The 27,092-nt window shown below is 33.9% G+C and overlaps 1 protein-coding gene across 6 annotated transcripts in view; it reads left to right on the top strand.

Annotated features, from left to right (window-relative positions):
- Window positions 1-27,092, top strand: part of Nt5c2 (5'-nucleotidase, cytosolic II) — a 143,925-nt gene that overhangs the window by 79,052 nt on the left and 37,781 nt on the right. For 3 of the 6 annotated variants that reach the window (XM_058581279.1, XM_046450071.1, XM_058581280.1), the window contains one exon: window positions 25,214-25,287. In XM_058581279.1, the coding sequence (XP_058437262.1) occupies window positions 25,214-25,287 (74 nt within the window). Of the gene's footprint in view, window positions 1-982; window positions 1,347-5,525; window positions 5,698-16,964; window positions 17,343-25,213; window positions 25,288-27,092 lie in introns of those variants that run through there. The other 3 variants (XM_046450072.2, XM_058581281.1, XM_046450073.2) reach the window with 3 other exon arrangements.

Raw genomic sequence — 27,092 nt, 5'->3', positions numbered from 1 at the left:
TTTTTATCAATGAAAACAAAGGCTAGAATTATGCAATGAAGAGGGATCACCTAGTAAACATTCTAATTGTATTTAATATACCATAGACTGGATGCTTTTCTGACTCATTTAGAATGGTATTTCCTGAAGGTTTTAGATGGCCTCTCCACCCACATTTTTTACATAGTAGAGTGCAATATGAAACAGTAGAAATAATAGAAAAAGCATCTTCAATTGAAGTTTTTATAAAATAAAAAATTAGGTTCCAATCTATTTTTAATTTTTAAACTATTCATTCATTCATTCATTTTTGTGGTACTAGGGATACAACTCCAGGGTGTTTTACCTCTGAGCTACTTCCCCAGCCCTCTTTAGTTTTTGAGACAAGGTTTCCCCAAGTTGCCCAGGCTGGCCTCAAACTTACAAACCTCCTAGTTTGCTGGGATTATAGGTGTGCACCAGTGTGCCTTGCTTTATTTTTTAAATTGACAAAAATTACATGAATTAATGGTTTAAAAAATGATGTTTTAAAAAATGTATATTCTGTGAAATGGCTAAATAAAACTAACACATACTATCTGACATACTTACCAATTTTGTGTGTGTGTGTGTGTGTGGTGAGAACACTTAAAATCTACTCTCTTACCAATTTTCAGGTATATAAGACTTATTATTGACTATAGTTACTGTGTTACAGTACTATAGTTCAGTAGATCTCAAACTTAATCCTCCTAAAAGTATTTGTTTTATTAAAAATTTTAAATAGAAGTAATTTCGAAGAAATTTATTTTAGTTAAGTCCATTTATATTCTGTTTCTAAGATTTTTTTTAAAGACAATTATTTGAATTGGTAATTTGCCACTGATTAAATTAGGCAGTCCATGATGAATCTGTACATTGTATGTGATAGTTCCAAATTTTCTTTTAGAAGCAGCTAAATATTCTTAGTTAAGTAAAATGAGTATCTAACAGCTTTTTTTCTTGATTAATATTAGTCTTCTAAATTACAATATGGAAATATAATGGTCATGTGTCATTATTAAGAAATTAACCTTCAGAATGTATGACTGTTGTTCCTCCTTCATTTCCTTATTATGGTTGTTCAGTTTTCAAGACTTGAGTGTAATCATCAGGCCAAACCCTTCATTAGAATATGTTTTGCTATATAGTCAGAAGATAGTCTGAGCTGCTTAGTCACCTAAAGGAGGCAGGTTAGAAAATTATTTCTTTAATGGTTCTGTGTTTAACATCTAGAAGCTGGTAGTGGTCAATACAGATCAGAATTTGTATTTACCAAATCCAAGAATGGAAAAATTAGATTTTTCATCAGCTCTTCACATTGACTGTGCCCATGATGCTGAAATCAGGTATTTGATTTTTACTTTTTTAAAGTTCTGATTCTAATACAGCTAGCTTTCTCTAAGGCAGTGAATTTATTTTTTTTTTCCTTAATGAACATAGCTAATGAATTCAGCAGTGGTTTTTATTCTGTTGAACTGAAATTTGATAAATAATTAGGCTTATGAATTTCTTGCTAACCAATCTTTTGCCTTATTTTAAAATATATTACAATTACTTTAAACTTTTTAAGACATTTGTATATTTGTGTGAAATTTGTATGTTTATCTGAATTGATTGAAATTTAGGCCTTTAAACTCATAGCAATCTTTATTTAAACCTGTTGAACTATAGTTTCTTCTCAAATTTATTATATGTGTTTAAGGAATAAAAATTTGTATGTATAAAATAATTTTGTAATACCTATATACAGATTGATATACTAGTAGATTTAAAAATGTTTATAAAGACTGTTTTTTTAAAACCTCAAATTAATAGCATGTATCAGGTTACATGCAGACAGAAATGCCAGGTCATGAGATAATTTTTGATTTCTTTATCTCATAAATACTGAAGGATATCATATGAATGTTGTTCAGTTTTTCTAAAAAAAATTGAGACATAATTTGGGGGTACAGTGATAATTAGATACATACATGCGATATGCAATGCAATAGGGATAATTAGCATTTGTGTCTTCTTCAACAATTAATTCTTTGTGTTGGGAGCCTTAGCACTCTCTCCTATAGTCTTTTGTGAAATATGTAATAAACTTGTAAACTATAGTCACCCTACTTTGCTGTAGAATGCTAGAACTTATTCCTTTTATGTAAGTCTATTTTGGTACTTGTCATCCATCCTCTATACACCCTCCACCTACCCTTCCTAGCTTCTAGTGACCACTATTCTTCTCTTTCCTTCTATGAGGTCAACATTTTTGCTTGCACTTGTGAGTGAGAGGGTGCAGTATTTATCTTTTTGTGCCTGATCAGCCATTTAGCTTTTTAATTGTCATCAATAAGGTTGACTTAGCTGTCATTTTAGTATGATATCAAATATTCAAATGAGTAAATTGTTAAAATTTCGGTAGCCGTTTTATAAGTTGAAAAATCACATGGAAAAACTAGATCCTCAGGAATGCTAGGGAGTCATGTTCTTTCTTTGGTTCTTTATTTTTTTAGTTTTAGGTTGACACAATATCTTTATTTCATATTAATGTGGTGCTGAGGATCGAACCCAGTGCCTCACACATACTAGATAAGCACAAGCACTTTACCACTGAGCCACAACCCCTGCCATTCATGTTTTTAAAATAATCCACAGATGGAGGATGACCTATTAGAATAAGAGTGAGGTAGAACAGCAAAATATTGTTAAATGTTTTTTGTCACTATATCATTCTACTGCCTTGATTATTGTTTCCACATTCCTAAGGAATGGCAGGTGAAGACTCAGAAACTAATAAGTTTTTTTTGGTGATTTCTTCCAAAATATTTTATGAATGGAATACTTACTTTTGAGCAGTAAAAAGAAGTGAAATATTTTTTTTCCATAGTTTTATTGAGGTAAAATTGAAGTACAATAAAATGCACATATTTGCAGTATGCAATTTGATCAGTTTTGACTTGTATGTAACCAATACAATCAATATAAACAGCATTTCCATTACTTTTTTAAAAACTTTGAAATTATGCAGACTGTTTCCTGCATGATTTATTACATTGGAAATCAATCACCTTAAGATATATAGAACCTTACCCCCCCATGTCAACTATTTCAAAATTAAATGGCGCACTTATAAATATCTCAGAGGTCAAGGAAGAAAGCAGAAGAAAACTAAATAGAAAGTGCTTTGAACTAAGTGATAATAAAAACTTAAAATATCAGGATCTCTGGGATGAAATAGTACTCAGATAAACATTTATAACTTAAATTGCTTGTATCAGAAAGAAGTTAGAATAATAAATTATTTTCAAATTATGTAGTAGTAAGGAAAAAAATAAAGAATAGGAGAAGAAATATATGAAATACAAAAGAAATAATAGAGCTAAAGTTTGATAAAAATCAAGTAAGAAAAAAAGCAAGAACACAAAAATTAATGTCAATGGAAAGGGAGCTATCAAAATAATCCTACAGATGCTAAAAAATGTATTAAGGTAATATTACAGTTGTATACCAACATATGTGGTATAACACAGTCCATACAAGAGAAGGATCTGCGTGCTGTTGAGAAGAAAGTGTATTCAGTCATTCATGGATGACATATTCTATATAAGTCTGTTAAATCTAAATTGTCAATTGTATTTTTTACTTCTATAGTTTCTTTATTTAGTTTTTGTTTGGAAGATCTATCCAGTGGTGATAGAGGCATGTTAAAGTTACCCAGTATTATGGTGTTGTGGTCTGTTTGATTCTTGAGATTGAGAAGGGTTTGTTTGAAGTGTTTGGGGCATAAATACTTATGATTGTCAAGCCTTGTTGTATAATCCCTTAAGCAGTATGAAATGGCTTCCTTTGTCCCTTCTGATTAACTTTGGCCTAAAGTCCACTTTATCTGATGAGGATAGAAACCCCTGCTTGTTTACACAATCCATGTGAGTAATACATTTGTGTGTGTGTATATGTGTGTGTGTGTGTGGTGCTGGGGATTGAACCCAGGGCCTTATGTATGTGAGACGAGCACTCTACCAACTGAGCTAAATCCCTAGCCCCATGTGATGTTTTTTCTCATCTTTTCACCTTCGGTCTGTGGATGTCTTTGCCTATGAGGTGAGTTTCTTGGAGATAGCATAATGTTGGGTCTTGTTTTTTAATTCAGTCAGCCAGCTGTGTCTTTTTGTTATGGGGATTGAACCCAGACACACTCAGCCACTGACCCACACCCCCTGCCCTTTTTTATATTTTATTTAGTGACAGCGTCTCACTGAGTTACTTAGGGCCTCACTAAGTTACTGAGACTGGCTTTGAACTTGGGATCCTCCTGCTTCAGCCTCCTGAGCTGCTGGCGAGATTTGGATTTTTAAAAAAGAGTTATACCAGTGAGAGTAATGGCTAACAATCCAGTTGCTTTTCCTTTTCCCCCACTCCTAAGTTATAGTAATTCTTTAAGTGCTTGTGTATGACAGACAACAATCCTATCATATGTTATCTCTTTTCCATAGATGGAAAATCAGAGTTTACAGATAAGTAATTTATCTCCAGTTCCAGAAAATGGAGGAATTGGAATTTAAACCTTTTTTCTGGCTCTGTTTCTCTTTCTATTATGTCATATGCTCTTCTGAATAAAGCTGAAAATAATTTTACTTTGAATGTGTAGCATGTAATAGTGTTTTAATTATTTGGTGACTAACTTAAACATCTTAATAATTAACAGAAAACTTTATGGTAAGATATTTAGGTAATATTTAAAGAGATAAAGGGTTTCTTAAAATTTAAGTAGTATTTCCTTAAGGTGTATATGTTTTGTTTTTAATTTGAATCACCACTAGGATTTATTTGCCATCTGAGTGTTCTTAGACTTTAGCCTGCTTGTTTACATTTCTTCTCCTGTTGTTGTGTAATCCCTATGCATTATATTGGTTAGGAGGAAGGAATGTTGCAGATGTTTTTTTTTCAAGCTTCAGCTTGCTCTGAGATTTGAAATAAATACTTTAGAGCATTCTTGATATTTCCCTCATATGCCAAAGATATGTAGCTATCTTTTCACATGAGCTGAGAATTTCAGGCAATTGAGTTTTCCCTAAGAGCAGTTAATAAAATTAGAAAAAAAGACCTCAGTGTGGAAATACTTAGTTTCATCCTGTAATGTGATCAGCACATAAATACTTCCTTTTCTTGTAGTTCACATTGTTCATTTTCTAAGGGAGGAAATAACTAATAATTAAAACATTAAATTATTTTAACACACACACCCCCACCCCCCGGAATAAACTGAAAATGATTGTGACTGACTAGGGCTGTTTGATTCTGTGACACATTGTTTGTGTACTGTTGGAGGGCCTCATTAGGGGGTAAATTTGCCTTTTCTGGGTTTGCCAGTAACAATTACTATTTTTCACGGGAACTTGCCATTTGGATTGTCTCTTTCCTTAACTGGACAGTCTTAAACAGTTCAGACCATTAGTTATTTTTCCTGGTCTTCATTTTTTTTTTTTTTTTTCTATTAGTAGGATTTCAAGTATTTAAAGCTAAGAATATTGGTCACAGAGATATTGCCTTGTTAGGGTTCGGCATTGTGCCCGAATATGTTGGGCCTCTCAGGGCCCGAGTTCTCTGTGCTCTAACAAATAAGCTACAGTTCTCAAGAGATCAGTGGAGCTTGTTTGTTGATCCTGTATTCTTATTCCGAGGAAGTAGATCTTTAAGAATGTCTAAGGAAGGGTAAGTGAGTTTATTTTTCTTTCTCATTTTCTCAGTGAAGAGCTGTCATGTCATCTGAGTGTACTGGAAAATTAATAAGCAATGCTGTCAATCTGGGAATGGGGTGGAGGCAGAGATTGAAAGAAATTCAACCCAAAAGCTTATAAGTGGCTCATGTGTAATCTGTTGTAAAACTATTGCTGTTTTTAGAGACAGCATTGAGGATGGGTAATCTTAATAGGAATTTAGTAAGATAAAAGTACCCCTTTTATCCTATTATAAGCTCATTTTGCTTTTTTTTTTTAAAAATGTGTTTTTAAAGCATGGAAGCAGACAGTGGTGGTTTACCTAAGAATTGAGTGAAGTTGAAAAAATTCAAAGGCATCTTAAAACAAATTGTTCCTTTAGGAAATGTGAAAGATTGAGTGAAAATCAACCTATGATTTTGTTTCTGGGAAGTGTAGGCAAAAAATAATTCAAAGTAGAATTCCCTGTTTCTTTTTACTTGATAATACAAAATAGTTCTGTAAGGTATTTATATAATTTTATCTTGTGAGTCTGAATTATTATGATTTTCCTTTTTTGACCATTATAATAAATTAATGAATTCATACTGTAGATTATTTCATGTCTAGGATTAAAGCACAACTAGACCTAGTTAATTTTAGAGAGACATTCTCTTTGGTTAAGTAGGACAGAAATATCTCAAAAGAATTTTTAAAATTACAGTAAAGTTTTAATTTTTATTTTGTCAGAGCTTTTCTTTCTCTGGTTCTTTTGTTGTGTAAGAAATTCTGAAATGGTTCCAGAGCTTATGATTTATTTTAATCAAATAATATATTGATTATGGGCAAATAAAACTGGCCCACTTTTACTGCTTATTATCGAATAGGAGAACAATCAAGGTATTCATAATTTTGTATTATTATTAGACATCTCAACAATTTTATGGTTTCTCAAATTATGAAAGGACTGTATAATTTTGGTTTTTATGTTTTTAAGAACTGGTTATGAATCTATAGTTGCTAAATAGTTTTTATGATAGGAATTGTCACAGATGCTGCATATTTGTCAGTCTTGTATATATGGTTGTTTGTAAAGCTAATTTATAGATTTAAGATGAACTATAGTTCTCGATGAAGTTAAAATTCCTGGGAAGTAATTAGTGCTAATTTTACACTATAGTAAATAAAGTATGTCAAAATTGTGTTGTTAGATCTGTAGAAATCAAAAGATACTAAAAAGGCTGAGATATTCTTTTATCTGTAGGGTCCCATTGGCAATTCCTTTATTATCTGAATAATCATCAAATACATTTGAAGTACATGGATTATATAAATGAAATCAATTAACTTTAATTCTTTAGATTAGGGGCTGGGGATATATAGCTCAGTTGGTAGTGTGTGCTTGCCTTGTATGCACAAGGCCCTGGGTTTGATCCCTAGCACCACATACAAAAAAAAAAGAAGAAAAGTGAATGAATAAATTTTGTGCTATGGGATGAAAAGAATTTTTACATTTACTGTTTTTAAATGTGTGACATTTTGTAGTCTTATTGTTTCATATCTATGAGATTCCTTCAAAGTAATAGGAAGAGATTGTTACTAGAGTTAAGTCACCAAGGACTATACAGGCATGTCTTGCATAATGATGTTTTGGTCATTGACAGACTACATATCTGATAGTGGTCCCACAAGATGATAGTGATGTTGTAGTCATCATAAGACCCAATGCTTTACTCAGTTTTTTTTTTTTTTGTGAAGCTGGAATAGATTAACCAACTTTGATGCCCATAAAATATAGCATATATAATTATGTGCAGTACATAATACTTGGTAATGATAATAAGCAATTATAATACTGGTTTATATGAATGTGATGGTGCATGCCTGTAATTCCGGCTACTAGGGAGGCTAATGTAGGATGACTGCATGTTTGAGGGCCAGCCTTGTGAATTTATTAAGACCTTGTATCAAAAATAAAAAAGGACTGGGGATGTAGCTCATGGTAGAGTGCTTGCTTAGTATGTATAAGGCCCTTGAGAATTCCCAGTATTGAAAGGAGAAAAAAAAAGTGACATGATTGGTGATTGACCTGTATCATCTAGATTTGTGTAAGTATATTCTATGATGTTCACATAATGGTGAGATCATCTAATGTTTTTCAGACTGTGTCCCATTGTCAAGAGGTGCAGAACTTTACTTGAGCCTTATGTAAACCCAGTATTAGTGAAAAGATAGACATAAAGATCATGGAACCAAATATGGAGATATATATATATACACGCATATGCTTTTTTCAGCAGTGAAGCTAAGGCAGTTTAGTAGTAAGATATTGGTGTTTTAAACAATCCTTACATAAAAATAACACAAATGGATCATAGACCTAAATGTCATCTTTGTCACCTTGAATTTGGTTAAGATTTTTTAGATAAAGTATCTAAAAGACAAAATTGATAAGTTGGCTTTCATAAACGAATAAAAATGTCACTTTGAAAAGACACTAAAAAGGAAAGTAAAAGGCAAATAACAGTCCTGGAGAAAATATTCTTAATATTTTGAGAGGAAAAAAATATATAAAATATAATTTGGGGTGGCTACTGGGGATTGAACCTAGGGGTACTTAACCATTGAGCCACATCCCCAGCCCTTTTTATTTTAATTTTGAGACAGGGTCTCATTAAGTTGGTTAGGCTTGCTAAGTTGCTGATCTTGAACTTGAGATCCTCCTGCCTCAGCCTCCCCAGTCACCGGAATTACAGGTGTGCACCACCATACCCAGCATGTGCGTTCTCTCTCTCTCTCTTTCTCTCTCTCTCTCTCTCTTTCTCTGTCTCTCTATATATTTTTTTGATAAAGGTCTTTTATCCAAAATATATGAAGAACTCTTATTATAACATAATAATAAGACAACCAGTTTAAAATGGCAAAAATATTTGAATAGCTATTTTCTTTTTTTGGGTGTCAGGGATGCTTGACCACTGAGCCACATCCTCAGGCCTTTTTATTTTTTATTTTGAGACAGTTTCACTAAGTTGCTTAGGGCCTTAATAAGTTACTGAGACTAGCTTTGAACTTGAAATTCTCCTGCCTCAGCATGGCTTCTAGCTTGAATAGATATTTCACAAAAGAAGGTTTGGTAAATACATTAGCACTGAAAAAGTACTCTTATCATTAGTCATCAGGGAAACAGATAAAAACTACAATGAGATACCACCACCACATGCATTAGAATAATTAAAATTAAAAACACTGACTGCAGTGGGTGGGGAAACTCTTGCCTAGCTTGTATGAAGACTTGGGTTCCATCTCCAGCATTGCAAAAAGAAAAAGAAAAATAATAAAAATAGATGGATGTGGTGGCACGTGCCTATAACCCAGTGACTTGGGAGGCTGAGGCGGAGTATCATAAATTTGAGGCCAGCGTCAACAACTTATCAAGACCCTTTGCAGCTTAGTTAGATCCTGTCTCAAAATAAGAAAATAAAAGGGACTGGGATGTATGTAGCTCAGTGGTAAAAGCACCTTGGGTTCAATCCCTAGTATCCCCCAAAATTAATAAAAATTAAATTAACCCATTCTGATAGTGTGAAGCATCAGGGATTCCCATGCATTGGTATGGAGAATGCAAAGACTTTGGGCAGTGGTGGTTTTTTTTGCATTTAAAAAAAAATATATATGTTTTTAGTTGTAGATGGGAACAATATCTGTATTTTTTTTTTTTTTTTTTACTTATTTTTATGTGGTTCCAAGGATTGAACCCAGGGCCTCAACATGTGCAAGGCAAGTGCTTACCACTGAGCTACAACCCCAGCCCTTGGCAGTATTTTTTTTTTTTTTTTTAATGTTTTTTAGTTGGACACAATACCTTTCTGTATTTATTTATTTATATGGTGCTGAGGTTCAAACCCAGTGTCTCACAAGTGATAGGTGAGTGCTCTACCACTGAGCTACAGCCCCAGCCCTTGGCAGTAGTTTTTAAGTTAAATGTACACTTACTCTATATGACCCGAGGGTTCTTCTTTTGTATATTTACCCAAGAGAAATGAAGGCATATGTCCACAATGATTGTGATTATTCGTAGCAGCATTATTTATAATTGTCAAAACCTGGAAGCAATCCAAATGTCTATTAACTGGGTAGATAAACAAATTATGGTATATATATATATATATATATATATATATATATGTGTGTGTGTGTGTGTGTGTGTGTGTGTGTGTGTGTATACAGAAATGTATATGCACATACATGTAGACACTACCTACGTACATAAACATAGTGGAATACTCAGAATTATGATACATGCAGCAATATGGATGAATCTCACAAGTACTAATGCTAAGTAAAAAAAAGACAAACATACAAGTACATAATGTTTGAGTCCATTTACATGAATACTATAGTGACAGGAGGCAGAAATCGAGTCAGGCATGATGGTGCACACCTATAATCAGCATTTTGGGAGATTGAGGCAGAAAGACCACAAGTTCAAGGCCAACCTGGATAAATTAACAAGAACCCATCTCAAAATAAAAATTTTTACCAGAGGGCCAGGGAATGTAGCTTAGTGGTAGCACTCCTGAACATCTCCTGTACTAGAGGTGTGTGATGGGGAAGCAGAGATTAATAGTTCCTTAGGACCGGGGATTGGAGGCCTTGTCACATAAAGACATGAAAGAATTTTTAGGATCAAAGGAAATATTCTACATCTTGATTGTGGTAGTTGTTACATGAATGTACACTTTTGTCGAAACTCACCAAACTTTACTGGTCAAATCAGTAAATTTTATTTATTTGACTCATTAATTTTTATCTTTATTTTTTTCTGCAGTAGGGTCTCACTGTGTTGCCTAGTCTGACTTCACACTCCTGGGCTCAAGCAAATCTCCTATCTCAGCCTCCTGAGTAGTTGGTATTGCAGGTGTTTGCCACCTTGTCCAGCTACTTTTATTTATTTTAATGGGCAGATTATGACTCAATAAAGTTAATAAGGGAATAAGACTTCAGGAGTTCTTCAATTTACTGACTTAAAATTTTATAAATAAAAAGTTTGATTATTCATCATGCAAGTGAATATCTTTGGGAAAATATGGGCACTCCTAGGGTGTGTAATGTGATATGCAATGTTCAATCAATGTCATAATTCAACTAATCTAGAGTTTTTAGAAATTTTTTTGTGTGCATTGTGGGGACCAAAGCCAGGGCCATGTATATGCTAGGCAAGTGCTCTACTACAGGGATATATCTCTAGCCCTAGAATGTTTTTATTAATAGAGCTGATGTTCTTTTGGTAAAAGGCCAAAATGAATTTTATTATTATTTTTATTTTAAATTCTAGGTTTTGACATTTCTCCCATTGTAGGCATGCAGTGTACTTGTTAATTTGGGTGTATGCATACATGGATAATTATATTTCCTTTAATTTCTGTCACACAAAATTCAATCTTATGCTACAGTCCTCTATATACTAGTCTTTCACAAATTGAAGGGAAAAAAGTGAGAAATAGTGGAAAATGGGGAAAAGTGATTGGAAAAATCTATATTTAGTTAGACTGAGGTTTTAGAATAGTAAACATATTTTCAGATGTTCTGATATCATCTCTAGTTTTTCCCTTAATGTGTGTATTGGTTCTTGTTTGTTAGTCTTCTGTTTAATTTTTTTCATTTCATTTTATTTTGTTTAGTACCAGGGTTTGAACCCAGTGGGGCTCTATCACTGAACTATATCCCAGCCTTTTAAAAAAATTTTTGAGTCAGGGTCTCACTAAGTTGCCTAGGATGGCCTTGAATTTGCAATCCTCCTGCCTCAGTCTCCCAAGTAGCTGAACTGAATAGCATGTACCTGGCTAGTCTCTTATTCACTATCATCCTGTTTCCATTACAACAGTTTCTTCATTTGGAATAAAGAAATTTTAATTTTAATTGAACCCAGAGGTGCTTTACTATTTTTTTAATTTACCAACCCTTTTTATTTTGAGACCAGGTCTCATTAAGTTGCTGAGACTGGCCTTGAATTTTAATTCTCCTGTGTTGCTGGTATTATAAGTGTATACCACCACATCCAGCTCTTCTTTCTTTCTTTTCTTTTCTAAGTATACCAGAGTTTTATTTAAAGTAAGTGAATTAAAGTAAGTGAATTGGGAATTATAAATCTATTGACTATATTGAGATATAACTTTTAACAATATCACTGTTGTTCTTGTATTCCCAGAAATGAATAAATATCCTTTTCCCTAATTAATACAAAGGAATGTAAAATATTTTTAAAGTTCTAAAATGAGCCCTCTTATAAACCATCATAAAGTTCTTCTTTCTTTTTTGATTCTTTCATAGTAGAGATTGCATGAGCTGTCTATCACTAAGCTACATCCCTAATCCTTTACTCCCTCCCTTCCTTTTTCCTCCCTCCCTTCTTCTCTTTGTTTTCTTCCTTCCCTTTCCTTTTTCCTTTTTCTCTTTCTCTCCCTCTCTTCCTTTCTTTCTTTCTTTCCCGCCTGCCTGCCTGCCAGCCAGTCAGCCTGCCTTCCTGTTTTGCTAAATTCCCCAGACTGACCATGAAATTTTGATCTGCCTGCCTTGGCCTACTGAGTCCCTGATATTACAGGCACGTGCCAAAGGTACTCAGCATATTTTATCTTTTTGTTTTTTAATATTTATTTATTTTTTTGTAGTACACAATAACTTTATTTATTTATTTATTTATTTATTTTTATATGGTGCTGAGGATCGAACCCAGGGCCTTGCACGTGTGAGGCGAGTGCTCTACCGCTGAGCCATAACCCCAGCCCATATTTTATCATTTTTAAAGCTACACATTGTTTCCATACTTAAACATCTCTCTGAAATTGGGTTGTGTCTAGCAATATACCATCTAGAATTCAAGTTGAGTTCTTCTTGACAGGATTTACTTTTGCTTCTTTCAGTCATCTGAAATAGTGTCAGTTTTCCTGGTAGTGTAAATTCAGACCACAATGTACAAGAGGTACCTATTCAAATTCCTGGAAGTTTTTCCTGCTACCTGGGATTCAGTGTCAGGGCTGAGATGTTTGCATTTCTTTGTGGACTTCTTCTGTGTTGCAGATGTATTTCAATTTTATCCGCTGTCTTTGATATAATAGCTTTATGTGGAATCTCCTACTAATGCTTGGTGACTTTTCTTGGTTACTTTGCCCCCTTATTTATATACAGCATGGGTGAGTTTTAGAGTTGTTGGCATCTTTCATCTAAATCATCTTAAATTTTGTTCTGTATATGCTTTCATACTGACTTTTCTCTGGAACTTTTAAATATGAGTAAAATGGGTATAATTAGTTCATGTTTTATCTTATAAATGATGATTGTTGCTTAGACTTTAAAAGCATAGGCTGCTGTTCTCCTGGCTCCCACTGTACAAAATCCCCTTTGAGGATGTTCTTCAAAGAAAAAGTTAAATTAGTAAGAAGTTACTGTCTAGAATTAATGAAAATAAAAACAAATGCAACTAAATTATTTGTTTTTATAATCTCTTCCAAATTCTCTAGTGTTTTTATACCTATGGTATTTAAGCTTTCAACTTTTTTTGGTGGGAGGCAGGTACTGGGGATTGAACTCCAGGACACTGGACCACTGAGCCACATCCCCAGCTCTATTTTATATTTTATTTAGAGACAGGGTCTCAATGAGTTGCTTAGAGCCTCACCTTTTCTAAGGCTGGCATTGAACTCAAGGTCCTCCTTCCTCAGCCTCCCAAGCCACTCAGATTACAGGTATGCGCCACTGCACCTGACTTAAATTTTCAATTTTATTTATTTAAAAAATTTTTTTTAGTTGTAGAAGGACACAGTACCTTTATTTTTATTTATTTATTTTTATTTGGTGCTGGGGATCAAACCCAGTGCCTCACACATTCTAGGCAAGTGCTCTACTATTATGCCACAATCCCAGCTCCTAAACTTTGAATCTTTAAGAATCCATTTTATGAAGTTCTTACCTAGAACATTTTTTAGATTACCAAGCATATTTCTTATATACATTTATTTAATTTATTTATTTATATGTGGTGCTGAGGATCGAACAAGGCCTCACACAATGCTAGATGAGTGCTCTACCGCTGAGCCACAACCCCAGCCCCCCCAGGCATATTTTTTAAAGATTTTTTAAAAATTTATAGATGGATACATATCTTTGTTTTGTTTTATTTTTATGTGGTGCTGAGGATTGAACTCAGTGCCTCACATGTGTGAGGCAAGTGCTCTGAGCCACAACTCCAGCCCCCATTACCAAGCATATTTTTTACTGAAGGATGAAGACATAATGGCAGACCAAGGTCTATTAAGTTTTTTAAATAGCATTTTTATTGAGATAAAATTACATACCATTCCATTTATCCTTTTTAAGTGTGTAATTCAGTGGTTTTAGTATATTCAGAGTTGTGCATTCAGTACTACTAATTTTAAAACATTTTCATGATCAAGGAACCTTGTACCCATTAGCAGACACTTTCCATTCTCTCCTCCCCACTGCCTCTAGCAAACACTGCTATTGTTCAATTTAAGAATTTTTAGTTCAGGGCTGGGGATATAGCTCAGTTGGTAGAGTACTTGCCATGCTTGCACTAGGCCCTGGGTTCAATCCTTAGCAACACACACACACACACACACACACACACACACACACCAAAAAAAAAGTTTTTAGTTTAGTTACATATTGTGTTTGCTATTTGCAAGACCTTTCTATTAGGTGTTGGATAGGCTATAAATCAGTCTCAGAGCTTAAAATTTTGTAAGTTATAAGAGAACTACTTGCATATTTTATGTATGTGACAAAATATAATAAATGCCAAAATAAAGAATTTTGAATATTCAAACCTCTCATTTGGATCACAGCTTTACAGAATTTTAGTTGTTGATGAAATCTTTTTCATTAAGTAGGAAAGTAATCTGAGACCCAGAGGCATTTTTGTTCACATAGCTATGTGGCATAGCCAAAAATAGTTTTTCGAAGAAATTACTATAGATACAATAATAAAGAGAGATGAATAATGAGAGAGATAACTGAGGTGGACACTTCAGGAATAGTGAACAGCATAAACAAAGCTCAGAACATATTTAGGAAGTAGTAAATAGTTTGCTTTATTAGAACAAAAGGTGTATGAAAGTGTAGCAGTATAAAATCAGGTTGATTTTGTCCAAGGGGCAAATGATTTGGAATTTCTTGAAGATCCAAGAATTTATACTTTCTTAATTGGATCTGTGTTAGCAATGACTAAAGATTATTAAGTATGAGAGTGGTGTCATTGGAGCTAAGCTTTAGGACAGTGTTTCTCAAGCTTATCTATGATAGAGGACTAGTTTTTAAAAATATTTTCCATTTTGTTTCAAATTGGTAACATTTATAAAATAGGGTTAGGGATGTGCTTCAGTTGTAGAGTGCTTGATTAGCATGCACAAGGCCCTGGATTTGATCCCCAGCATCATGCAAAAAAGAAAAATGGGGGGCTGGGGCTGTAGCTCAGTGGTAGAGCGTTTGCCTTGCACTTGTGAGGCACTAGGTTCGGTCCCCAGCCCCATATAAAAATAAATAAAATAAAGGCATGCTGTCCATCGATAACTACAAAAACAAATTAAAAAAAAAAGAATGAAAAAACATAAAATGTAAACTTATACTTTGTATTATTATATTTGTTACCAGACCCAAGTCTAGCTGCTTGCCACACATCAGGCCCTTTAAGTTAAGAGACAACTTCAAACAACTGTTTGAAAACCTGGCTCATCAAAACCTGGCTCAAAGTCATACTTGAGGGGGAAGCTGATTTAGCAGTAGTTTATATAGGTAGTTAATGGGTGTTCTCAGGCTGGTGGGTGCCTTCTCAATAGCAGGTGGGCCATATAGTGCACTTCTGAACCTTATCACCTAGTCATGAGATTCTTTTCTGTTTTGCAAATCTGAAGAACGAAGATCATTATTTCCTCACCCATACCCCTTCTTTCCTTCCTTTTTTTTTTTTTTTTAATCTTTTAGAGAATGAGTCTGAGTAAGTTGCCCAGGCTGGGTTGGAATTTGAGATCCTCCTGCTTTGGCTTTTTTTTTTTTTTTTGCGGGGTAGGGGGTTGGTAGGAGGAGTGTATGGGGAATTGAACTCAGAAGCACTTTACTACTGATCCACATTCCTTTGGTGGTTTTTTGTTTTGTTTTGTTTTGTTTTGTTTTGTTTTGAGATAGGATCTTGCTAAACTGCTTAGGGCCTCCCTAGGTTGCTGAGGGTGGCTTTGAACTTGTGATCCTGTTGCCTCAGCCCCCCAAGCTGCTGGGATTACAGGTGTGTGCCACCACGCCTGGCTCTGCTTCATTTTCTTGATTAGCTGGGATTATAGTGTATGCCAGTACATCCATTTCACTGGGCTTTTCTTGTCACTCATTTGTTTGCCTGCATACAGTTATTACACAATGGACGGGCTAGAGGGTATAGCTGCCTCATTTGATTGACAAATTCATGATAATGAAAGAAAACATACTTTACCTGATTATTATGAAGGCAAGGGTCAGGTGAGGTTACCTAGGAAATAGGGGATCTGGTCTTAATGCTTGGTTTCATGTTGTATAAATTTCTCTTACGCTAGGATATTTTCAGCTTTCCCTATGTCTTCACAGTGATTCTTCTGGGCTTTTTTGTTTTGATTTTGAGTTTTTGTTTATGGTGCTGGAGACTGAACACAGGGCCTTGCACATGCTAGGCAAATATTGAGCTATAAAAATTTCTAAATACTTTGCAATTTCTGTATATATCATGTCATGTATTAATGACTAATATTCATAGACCAGCATTAGTGTGTAGTCCGCATTCTGAATAGCACTACTTCAAAGCAGTTAACTTAGTGTTCATGTGAAGGCAGAGCAATTGGAACATGATTTCTGAAGAAATAATTATGAGCTCTACAATTATCAATTTAAGTAGAATGGAAGATCTGGATTCCAGAGATATTTGGAAATTTAAATGAAGGCATATGAGATAATTGGATATGGTTTTAAGATTGAGTTGGAAAATGGGAACTATTCTGTATTTTTCCTTAAACTGTAGGTTGAGGAGAAAGGTACTAAATTAGGTTTTCAGCAAAAATCCATATTGTAGAGTTGTTCTGTTAAGTAAAAATACACACATATATTTATTGGTTCATAATTTTAGCTTGCCAACTCAAAATGCACTTTTATTACTTTTTTTTTAACTTTTCTTTTCTTGATTGTAGAAGAGTTTGAATGTATAATGACACAAACCCATAATGAAAACAGATGGTCAAGAAGATTTTACACTTGAACTCTTTTAGTCTCATTTGTTCTTGCAGTAACTGTTGTTGGGCACTTGGCCAGGAAATTGTGACTCCTAAGCAAGGGGAGGAGTTACAGATAAAGTTCACATTGCCAAAGAAATTCTATTCCAAATGGATTTGTGTGGAGCAACAGTGATATCCAGTGACAAGTTAAATTAGACACAGAGGTGTTTTCTCCAACACAGAAGATACATGCCATTAAGGGGCCTTGTTCAGACTAAACAGTCTTTCTGAAGTTAGGTTAAAATCACACACAAAAAAAATTATACTAGGTCTTAAGAAGAATTTTGTTATGTGACTTCAAGAACTACTGACTCAGATAGTTTCACAGTTTGCAAAACGGCAACCAGCGACAGATGAGGTAATTCTGCTTGAATTGTGAGTTAAATCTCAAAACCATTAAGAATTTGCTATTTACAGAATTTCATATATAGTAAATTGCATGTTTGTGTTTAGTGTGAGACTATTAGATCCCTTCTTTTTAAAGACATTGTGTTAATCATTTTATTTATGATGGTTAATATCTATATTTACATCTTCAAATTTTATGCTTTACTGCAGTGGGATATTGTAATAAATGTCATTATATTTTCCTTTGTATTAAAGTCTGTGTTCAGTTTTATAGTATTCCTGTCTCCTAGAGATGTTTCTCTAGAGTGACAGTTTTGTTCTTTCAAGGTAAATTTGGAAAATTAATTTCACAAATATGTGCAGATTCCTAAACATAAGAGTGGAGTATGTTCCACTGATGAATAATTTTTAGAAGAGTGATTTGGTAAATGCATAGCAGAGGTACATAGTCAAGGTCCTGGTACCAATAGAAATTTTTGGATTCCCTAAGCAGATAAATCTTTTTGTTTTGAAGTATATAGTAGGGCAGTAAGCCTAGTCTTTTAGTTGATAAATATGCCTTTTCGTTGATTTAGCACCCAACATCTTTTTTTAAAAAATCTTAGTGAAGAGTAGTTATTATTTTAAGGCAAAGAGATTAGTTTCTTTTGAAGATTATATCCTAGGGACATACTATTTCAGGTTTAAGGCTGTCTCTATGCTGAAGTCAATTCTTTCAGCAGTTGGGTGTATGTTATCTTTATAAACCTTAACCATGTATAGGCAATAACTATATTTGACTTACAGAAGTTCACTATACTGCAGCTGTTCCTTCCTCCATGTTTAATAGCTTAAGTTAGACAAAAAAAAAAAAAAAGAGAAGTTAAAATGGATGGGAAATTTTCCTTTTGTTTCATAAGCATAATAATAGAAACGGAGAGGTTGTGGGGGAGGAGGAGTGATTGTTGCTTTTTTAATTTAAGTTCACAGAACTCCTTCTGTGAGTTAGGGTACTTGTTTTGAATGAAAAGGTAAAGGATATTTGGTGGAAGATCATAGAAAAACGTCTTATTTACTACTTTGAAGCACTTATAATGTCTTCCCTAGCTCTGGCTTCCTCCTAAAGGACAGCTTCTATGGTATATGTCACAAAATGGTACCTGCTTTGTAGCAGACATTCAATAAGTGTATAATTGAATACTTAACGTGATTAGTTAAATCAAAGAGGAACGATGTAATTTTTGTGGGTACTTAACATAATTATTTTGGTAAAAACACATTTTCATATTCTTGAGATATGTCATTCCCAGAGTTTATATGGTTAATAAATGTTCACTGTGATCTTTGTATCTCTAAATATATGCTTATGTATATTTTTACATATGTATTTTTATGTTATATAAGTATATTTTATATTTGATAGATTTTTCATGGCAATATAGGTTTAATCTCTCAATAATAAATAAACTGATAAGCCACTTTGCTGGTACTTTTAATAGTTTCTTTATGCCTTTAGCACTGATTGACATTAGCAGAATTTCTTTTTCTCTTATGATTTTAGCTGAGCCTGAAACCAGCTCTAGCATATTTCAGAATCAAAGTTATTTATTTTATTATATATTTTTACATCTCTTTCTCTTGGATTTTATCATGAGGAAGAAAAATCTTTCCAAATCCAATCCTGTTTGTATTCCCATCGAATATTTTAGGCATGTCAGCTGTTAGGGCTCTGATTAAGGATTTGATCCAGTTGGCCCCTTTGACTGAATTGTGTGTGAGTCTTTTGAAAAGCCTAAGTAAGCTTCAGTAGTAGTGTGTAGTTTCTAGAGTTAGAACCACTAGTTTATGTCTTTTACTCTTGTTATTTTTTTAAAAGGATTTGTGTAACTGGGAAAAGTTGATAATAAAGTTGATGTTCTTATCAGTAAAAGCAATGTGAAGTTTAATAAAGTGGTAGAGGAATCATGGTGATTATTTTTTAGTTGGGGAATGTTTTTTTAAAAAGGAGGTATCATTTATTCTCTAGTTCCTTTCATTTTTCTGCTATCAACTACTGTTTTTCTCCACCTCCTTATCCATAACTAACCCAAGGTAAAATAAATATTGATTTTTCCAAAAGACCAGGTTTTCTTAGGGAAAGTATAAATATTTTGTGTAACTTCTTTTTCAGGAACTAACAGTTTTATAAAGTTAATCTATAGTGCACAGAAGTTATGTGTATGAGATAGCTAATCACTTTATATTTTTCAGAGAAAAAAGAGATGATTGTTCTGAGTTCAGGTGGTGATTTTAAGTACTCAAACTATATTAAGCAAATATTTAAAAATTTCTTCATTTAAAGTTTTAAAATTTAAAATAGTTAATATTTAGTTAGTAAAGAGGTTTTGTTTATTTGTTTTGGTGGTAGTGGAGATTGAACCCTAGCACATGCTAGGCAGGTGCTAAACCACTTAGTTATAGCTTCATCCCTTCTACCAAAAAAAAAAAAATATGTGTGTATATATATATATATATATTTTTTTTTTTTTTCCCTTTGAGACCAGGTCTCCATAAGTTGTCCTGGCTGTCCTTGAACTTATGATTCTCTTGCTGCAATGTCCTGAATAGCTAGCATTACAGATGTGCTACCACTTCTGGCTTTTATTTTTTTCTTTTCATTTTCTTTTTTGAAACACGGTCTTGTTATGTTGCCAAGGCTGACCACAAACTTTTTAAAAAGGAGGTATCATTTAGTCCTGGGTCGGACTACAGGTGCTGCCACTGTGTCCAGCTAGTGAAATTTTTAAAAGAAGTCATTAGCTAAATCAGTGGTTTCTAAACTCTCTAATGTATCAGTTAAAAGATGAAGCATTCATTCCTGTATGTGCATATTTATAAGTTATCTATACTACTATCTTTATTTTTATATAATATAAAAGAAATGAGACTTTTAAAGTTATAAGTAAATGTCAGTAGAAGATCTTATATTTTCTTATTTTATCTCAGTGGTGTCTTTTTCATCCCCTGGTGCAGTTACTACTCTTTGGAGATTATTTATCTAAATTGTAATGGGGAGCATAGCCCAGATAGCTTTAAATATTTTTTACAATTTCCACAAATAATAATGATTTTGACAAACACTGAAGTTGATTTGTGTCATTCTTATTTCTCACAGGTACTTATGAAATGAAGGCAAAAAAAAAAAAAAGTTTGGTAATAAGAGAGGATAAACCATCCAGTTTTAATTTTGGCTATTAATTTGGAGATCAGATGGACTAGGCTAGGGTATCTTATTTTCAAAGACAATTAAAACTTGCCCCCAAAGACAATCATGGTGATATCTGTTATACTAGGATATGTCTACTTTCCCCCATATCTTCACATTCTTGTGGATTTTGAGGGTTTTTGTTTTTTTTTTGAACCCAGGGCCTTGCACATGGTAAGCAAACACTGTACCACTAAGCTATGTCCCTAGCCCTGTTGTTCTGAAATTTGAATTTATTTCATTTCTTCAAAATCTGATAATTTCTTTCTTGGAGGATAAAGTCCATTCTCTCTAATATGACAAATAAAGCTTTTAAGATTTTGATGCTACTAACCCTTTTAAACTTCATAACATTTATTGTTCTTTTCACTACCCCTGTTTCTCCATAAAATGTCCTTCCACAAAAACAAATAAAAACAAAGCTCTTTTTTTTTTTTTATCATGACCTATCTTTACTAAGGCAGAATCTACCGTCATAATAACTATCAAATTTGTTTCTTATGCTAAGAAAGCTCTTTTAATTAAAGAAAACTCCAGCCACAATAAATGATTTGAAGTTGACTGGAAACCTTTCTTGCTTGCATTCTTTTTTCTTTTGTCCTGCTAATAAACTTCTATAGCTATAGCTCAAAACATCTCTTTGACCTTTCTAAATAGCTGGTTCTCTCTTCTTCTTGTTATTTTATAGCATTTATTGAACTATTGTAATTATTTGCTTTTAAGTCTTGGTAGGCTTAGTTCCTCAAGGATAAAGATAGTAATTTTCATGAGGCAAGCATTCTTGTTCATTTCCATATTGCAGTCTTAGCATATATAGTAGGCACTCAGTAACTATTTGTTGACTGAATATTTATGTTTTGGATAGACTTAAATCTTTGACAATTAAATTGCAAACAAATAAGTAATGAATTGTAAAATGTCAAAAATAAACTCATGGACTGGGGTTTTAGCTCAGTGATAGAGTGCTTGCCTAGCATCTGTGAGGCACTGGGTTCAAATAACAGCACATATATCAACTAAAAAAAATATTAAAAAAACACAACTCATTTTAGGGGCCTGACGTTAAAAAAGAGAGTCTTGTCCTTGAAATTTTGAGAATGTGGCAGGATGCAATCATGTGTTTTTGGGTAATAGCTGATTTCACTTATATAAAAAGGACTCTAATAATTTTTATTATAAATCTTTTTTAAAAATATTTATTTTTTAGATGTAGATGGACATAACACAATGCCTTTATTTTTATGTGGTGCTGAGGATCGAACCCGGGTCCTGCCCATGCGAGGGCCCGCTCTACCACCGAGCCACAATCCCAGCCCTATTATAAATCTTAATACTGACATTTAAATGAGAAGATCTAGAAGAAAACTGGGGAAAGCTCCTTGGCATTGGTTTTGCAGTGATTTTTTTTTTTTTTTTTTTGATAGAACACTAAAAACACAGGCAGCAAAAGCAAAAGTAGATAAGTGGGGCCATCTCAAACTGAAGAGCTTCTTTGCAGCAAAGGAAACAACAAAATGAAAAGGCAGGATATGAATTGAGAGAAAATATTTGTAAACCCTCTATCTGGTAAGGGGTTGATACACAGAACATATACGGAACTCAACAGCTAAAATAAAGACTAACCCAGTTTAAAAATGGGTGAAGGAATGAGCCTGGCGTGATGGTGCACACGTGTAATCCCAGCGTCTTGGGAAGCTGAGACATGAAGATCAAAAGTTCAAAAAAGCCAGCCTCAGCAATGATGAAATGCTAAGCAACTCAGTGAGACCCTGTCTCTAAATAAAATTCACAATAGGGCTGGGGAATGTGGTTCAGTGGTTGAGTGCCCCTGAGTTCAATCCCTGCTACCAAAAAAAGGAGAAGAAAAATAATGAGCAAAGGACCTGATTAGATACTTCTCCCAACAAGACATACAGATGGCCAACAGATATATGAAAAGGTGCTCAAAAATACTCATCACTGGGGAAACACAAATTAAAATCATAACAAGATATCATCTGACACCTATTAGAATGACTTTGATCAAAAAGACAAATATTGCCAAATGTGTAGAGAAAGAGAAAGCCTTGAACACTGTTGATGGGAATGTAAATTGGTGCAACCACAGTGGAAAACACTATAAAGGTTTTCTAAAGAAATTAAAAATATAACTACAGTATGAACCATCAATCCCTGTCGTGGCAATATGCCCAAAGGAAGTGAAATCACCACCTTGCAAAAATATCTTCCTTTCCATGTTCATTTCAGCATTATTCACAAGATGTGGAAATAACCAAAATATCCATCCATGAGTGAATGGATATAGAAATGCACACACAGAAACAAATATTATTTAGCTTTCAGAAAGGACATTCTATCATAATTACAGTTATCTTATGTCAAAAATAAACTCATGGACTGGGGTTTTAGCTCAGTGATGGAGTGCTTGTACACAAAGTACACAAAGGCACCAAAAATGTACATTGGAGAAAAGATAGCCACTTCGACAAATGGTACTGGGAAAACTGGAAATTCACATGTAACATAATGAAATTAAAGCCCTATCTCTCACCATGCACAAAAACTCAAAGTGGATCAAGGACCTAGGATTAAATCAGAGACCTTGTGCCTGATGGAAGAAAAAGTAGTCCCAAATCTCCATCGTGTTGGATTAGGCCACAACTTTCTTTATAAGATTCCTGTAGTGCAAGAATTAAAGCCAAGAGTCAATAAATGGGATGGATTCAAACTAAAAAGCTTCTTCTCAGCAAAAGAAACAATCAGTGAGGTGAATAGAGAGCCTACAGAATGGGAGCAAATCTTTACCACAAGCACATCAGATAGAGCACTAATCTCTAGGATATATAAAGCACTTAAAACCTTAACACACACACACACACACACACATATATATATATATATATATATATATATATATATGTGTATATGTATATGTATATCCCAATCAATAAATGGGCCAAGGAACTGGACACTTCTCAGAAGAGAATATACAGTCAATTAACAAACATGAAAAAACGTGCAATATCTCACTCTAGTCAGAATGGCAGCTATCAAGAATACAAACAATAATACAAACAAAGATGTGGGGGAAAAAGGCACTCTCATACATTGTTGGTGGGACTGCAAATTGGTGCAGCCAATCTGGAAAGCAGTATGGAGATTCCTTGGGAAACTGCAAATGGAACCACCATTTGACCTGGCTATCCCACTCCTCCGTTCATACCCAAAGGACTTAAAATCAGCATACTACAGGGACACAGCCATATCAATGTTTATAGTAGCACCCATTCACAATAACTAAATTATAGAACCAATCTAGATGCCCTTCAGTAGATGAATGGATAGGGAAATTTTGGTATGTGTATGTGTGTGTGTGTGTGTGTGTGTGTATACACACACACACAATGGAACATTACTCAACATTAAAAAGAATAAAATCATGGCATTTGCAGGTAAATAAATGGATGAATTTGGAGTGAAGCAAGCCAATCCCAAAAAACCAAAGGCCAAATGTTTTCTTTGATATGAAGATGCTGACTCATAATGGTGATGGTGGGGTGGAGCTTGGGCAAAATGGAGGAACTTTAGATAGGGCAAAGAGGAGGGAGGGGAAAGGAGGGGGCAAGGAGGTAGGAATGATGGTGGAATGAGTTAGACATCATTACCCTAAGTACATGTATGAAGCTACAAATGGTATGAAAATACTTTGTGTACAATCAGTGACTTGAAAAATTGTGCTCTGTACATGTAATATGAAATGAATTGCATTCTGCCATCATGTATAACAAATTAGAATGAATAAGTAATAAAAAAAAAAAGGATGTCTATCATTTCAAACAACATGGATGAGCATAGAGGATACTTTGCTAAGAGAAATAAGCCAGACACAGAAAGAAAAACAATACCTGAGCTCATTTATACATGGAACCTTAAAAAAACTGAATGCATAGAAACAGTAAAACAGTGGTTGGTGATGGAAAGATACAGATCAAAGAATGCAAAGTTGCAGTTCTGTAGGGTGAATATTAAGAGATCTAATGTACAACATGAGTATTATAGCTAATAATGTGGGATATTGTCAAGAGAGTAGATTTTTGGTACTCTTACCATCGAAGGGAAGAAGGAAAGGAGGATAGAAAACTATATGCTTGACTCTAGTAATCACTGTGTCTATGTATATCAAAGTAAACATCAAAACATCATGTTATTCAGGCAATATGCCCAAAGGAAGTGAAATAATCACCTTGCAAAAATATCTTCATTTCCATATTCATTTCAGCATATTTCACAAGGTGTGTAAATAACCAAAATATTAATGGCACAATGGCATATACCTATAATCTCAGCTGCTCAGGAGACTGAGACAGGAGAATCCACAAGTTCAAGACCATCTTAGGCAGTTTAGCAAGACCCCGTCTCTAAACAGAAAATGGAAAGGGCTCGGAATGTTGCTCAGTGTGGTAAAGCACCCCTGAGTTTGATCCCCACTACTTCTCAAAAAACAACACACAAAGAAACATGTTAAACTTTAAATCTATACAGTAAAAAGAAAAATAATAAATGAGAAATCTAGAAAAATAGCCAAATAACTTAATTAAACATAAGAATTCCTTCCCCTGTATTAATTTTCTTTTTTCTTTTTGTCTCTTTTTCTATAGGGTGTTTGTGAACCGAAGTTTAGCCATGGAAAAAATAAAATGTTTCGGTTTTGATATGGATTACACCCTTGCTGGTGAGTAATAACTTCTTATTGCTTAAGAACTCCTATTTCTGATTTGAGGCAGTGGGTCCATGGGGGGCAATCCAATAAACATATGTTGATTTAATTATATATTTGGCTGGCAGAAACTCTTAGTGTTGAACTGTTCTCATTGAGATTTGTGTATATTGAAATCCTATATGCTTGAGATTTTGGTTCATGAGCTTGAACCAGATAGGTAGATCAAGTTCTAAATTATTTTAGAGACCCTGGTAAAAAATGATATGGTGAAATTATACATTAATAAATATATTTGGACATTTTGGGGTTTTACTCTATTAATTTGTTCTTCAGAGATGAAATTTTGTGTCTCTTGGCCATAAAGGTAAATTATTATCATTTGAAAAATTTTAACATCTCATTTTAGGTTTTTGGTGTTTTTAAATTTCTATTTTAATTTTTTTGCAGAGCTGGGGATCAAACCCAGGGCCTTATACCTGCTAAGCAAGCACTGTGCCTCTGAGCTATATCCACTGTCTCTAACATGTTATTAACATAAATGGGAAATGTTTTTATATTCCATTGAAGTGACTGCACACTTGTAAAAAGGTTTCTTAAAAACTAGATTAGTTTTATTTACCTAATCCTTGGAGATGCTAGCACTGTGCTATTTTTCCCTTCTGTTTCTGAGATATAATTGAAATAGTAAATTAGGCAGTAGTTATCTCTCTTTAGAACTTAAGTATTTGTAATCTGATAAATATCTCATTTAAGAAGTAGTGAGTGGGGGAGCTAAGGTTGTAGCTCAGTGGCAGAGCACTTGCCGTGCATGTGGAAGGCACCGGGTTCTATCCTCAGCACCACATCAAAAATAAAGGTATTTTGTCCATCTAAAACTGAAAAAAAAATAATAATTAAAAAAAAAAAAGGAGTAGTGAATGGGAAGGAGAGATCAAGTTGAACACTTGCGTATTTGGGTTTACACATGGTTACAATTATGACACTTAGAAAAGAATGTTTCAGAAATTGTCTTCAAAAATTTTTGTCTTAGCTAGGCATAATGGTGCATGTCTAATCTCAGCAATGCAGGAGGATCACAAGTTTGAAGCTGTTTCAGCAATTTAGCAAGATCTTGTCTCAAACTAAAGAGAGCTAAGGAATGTAACTCAGTGATAAAGCACCCCTAGGTTCAATCCCCAGTACTGGAAAAAAAAAAATGTTGTGTGTGGAGTTGTTTGTTTGTTTTGTGTGTGTGTGTGTGTTTTGAATAACTTCACACACAACTTTTTTTTTTCGTCTTAAAGCTAGGTAGACCCAGCACTTGGAAGGCTGAGGCAGGAGGATCTCTTGAGCCCAAAAGTTTGTAACCATTCTGAGCAACAAAGTTAGACCCTGTCTCCAAAAAAAAAAAAAATTATATTTAAGTACACAAAAATCTTAAAATGTATAAATTCACTTTTCTTATGAACCATTTATATAACAGTATTAGAAACTCAGTTTTCACCTCAAATTAGACATCTCAGTTTGATGTTCAGTTTATGCTGCAAATATAAATGAATATATATATACAAAAATGAGCACATACAGGTACTTGCCACATAGATGTAGCTATGATTTTTTACCAAACAAATTAATTTATTAAAAATATACACAGTCCCTGATTGGAATTTTTCTTTTCCCTCCATACTCTGCGATATATTTGTTTGTATAATGGCCTTACAATTGTTTTTTGAAGCATTTTAACTCTGATGTTTTATGAATTGGACACAGACTCAGGCATACTTGTCAGAAAGTAGGTGAACATGAATGGTGGGTTCTAAGTTTCATTGCGTTTTTCT

The sequence above is a fragment of the Marmota monax genome, unplaced genomic scaffold, assembly GCF_021218885.2.
Source record: "Marmota monax isolate L192 unplaced genomic scaffold, Marmota_monax_Labrador192_F-V1.1 WCK01_AAM20220418_F8-fsc00004, whole genome shotgun sequence".
NCBI classification, from domain to species: Eukaryota; Metazoa; Chordata; class Mammalia; order Rodentia; family Sciuridae; genus Marmota; species Marmota monax.
Note: the sequence above shows the minus strand (reverse complement) of the source record. Positions and strands in the feature narration are given on the sequence as shown.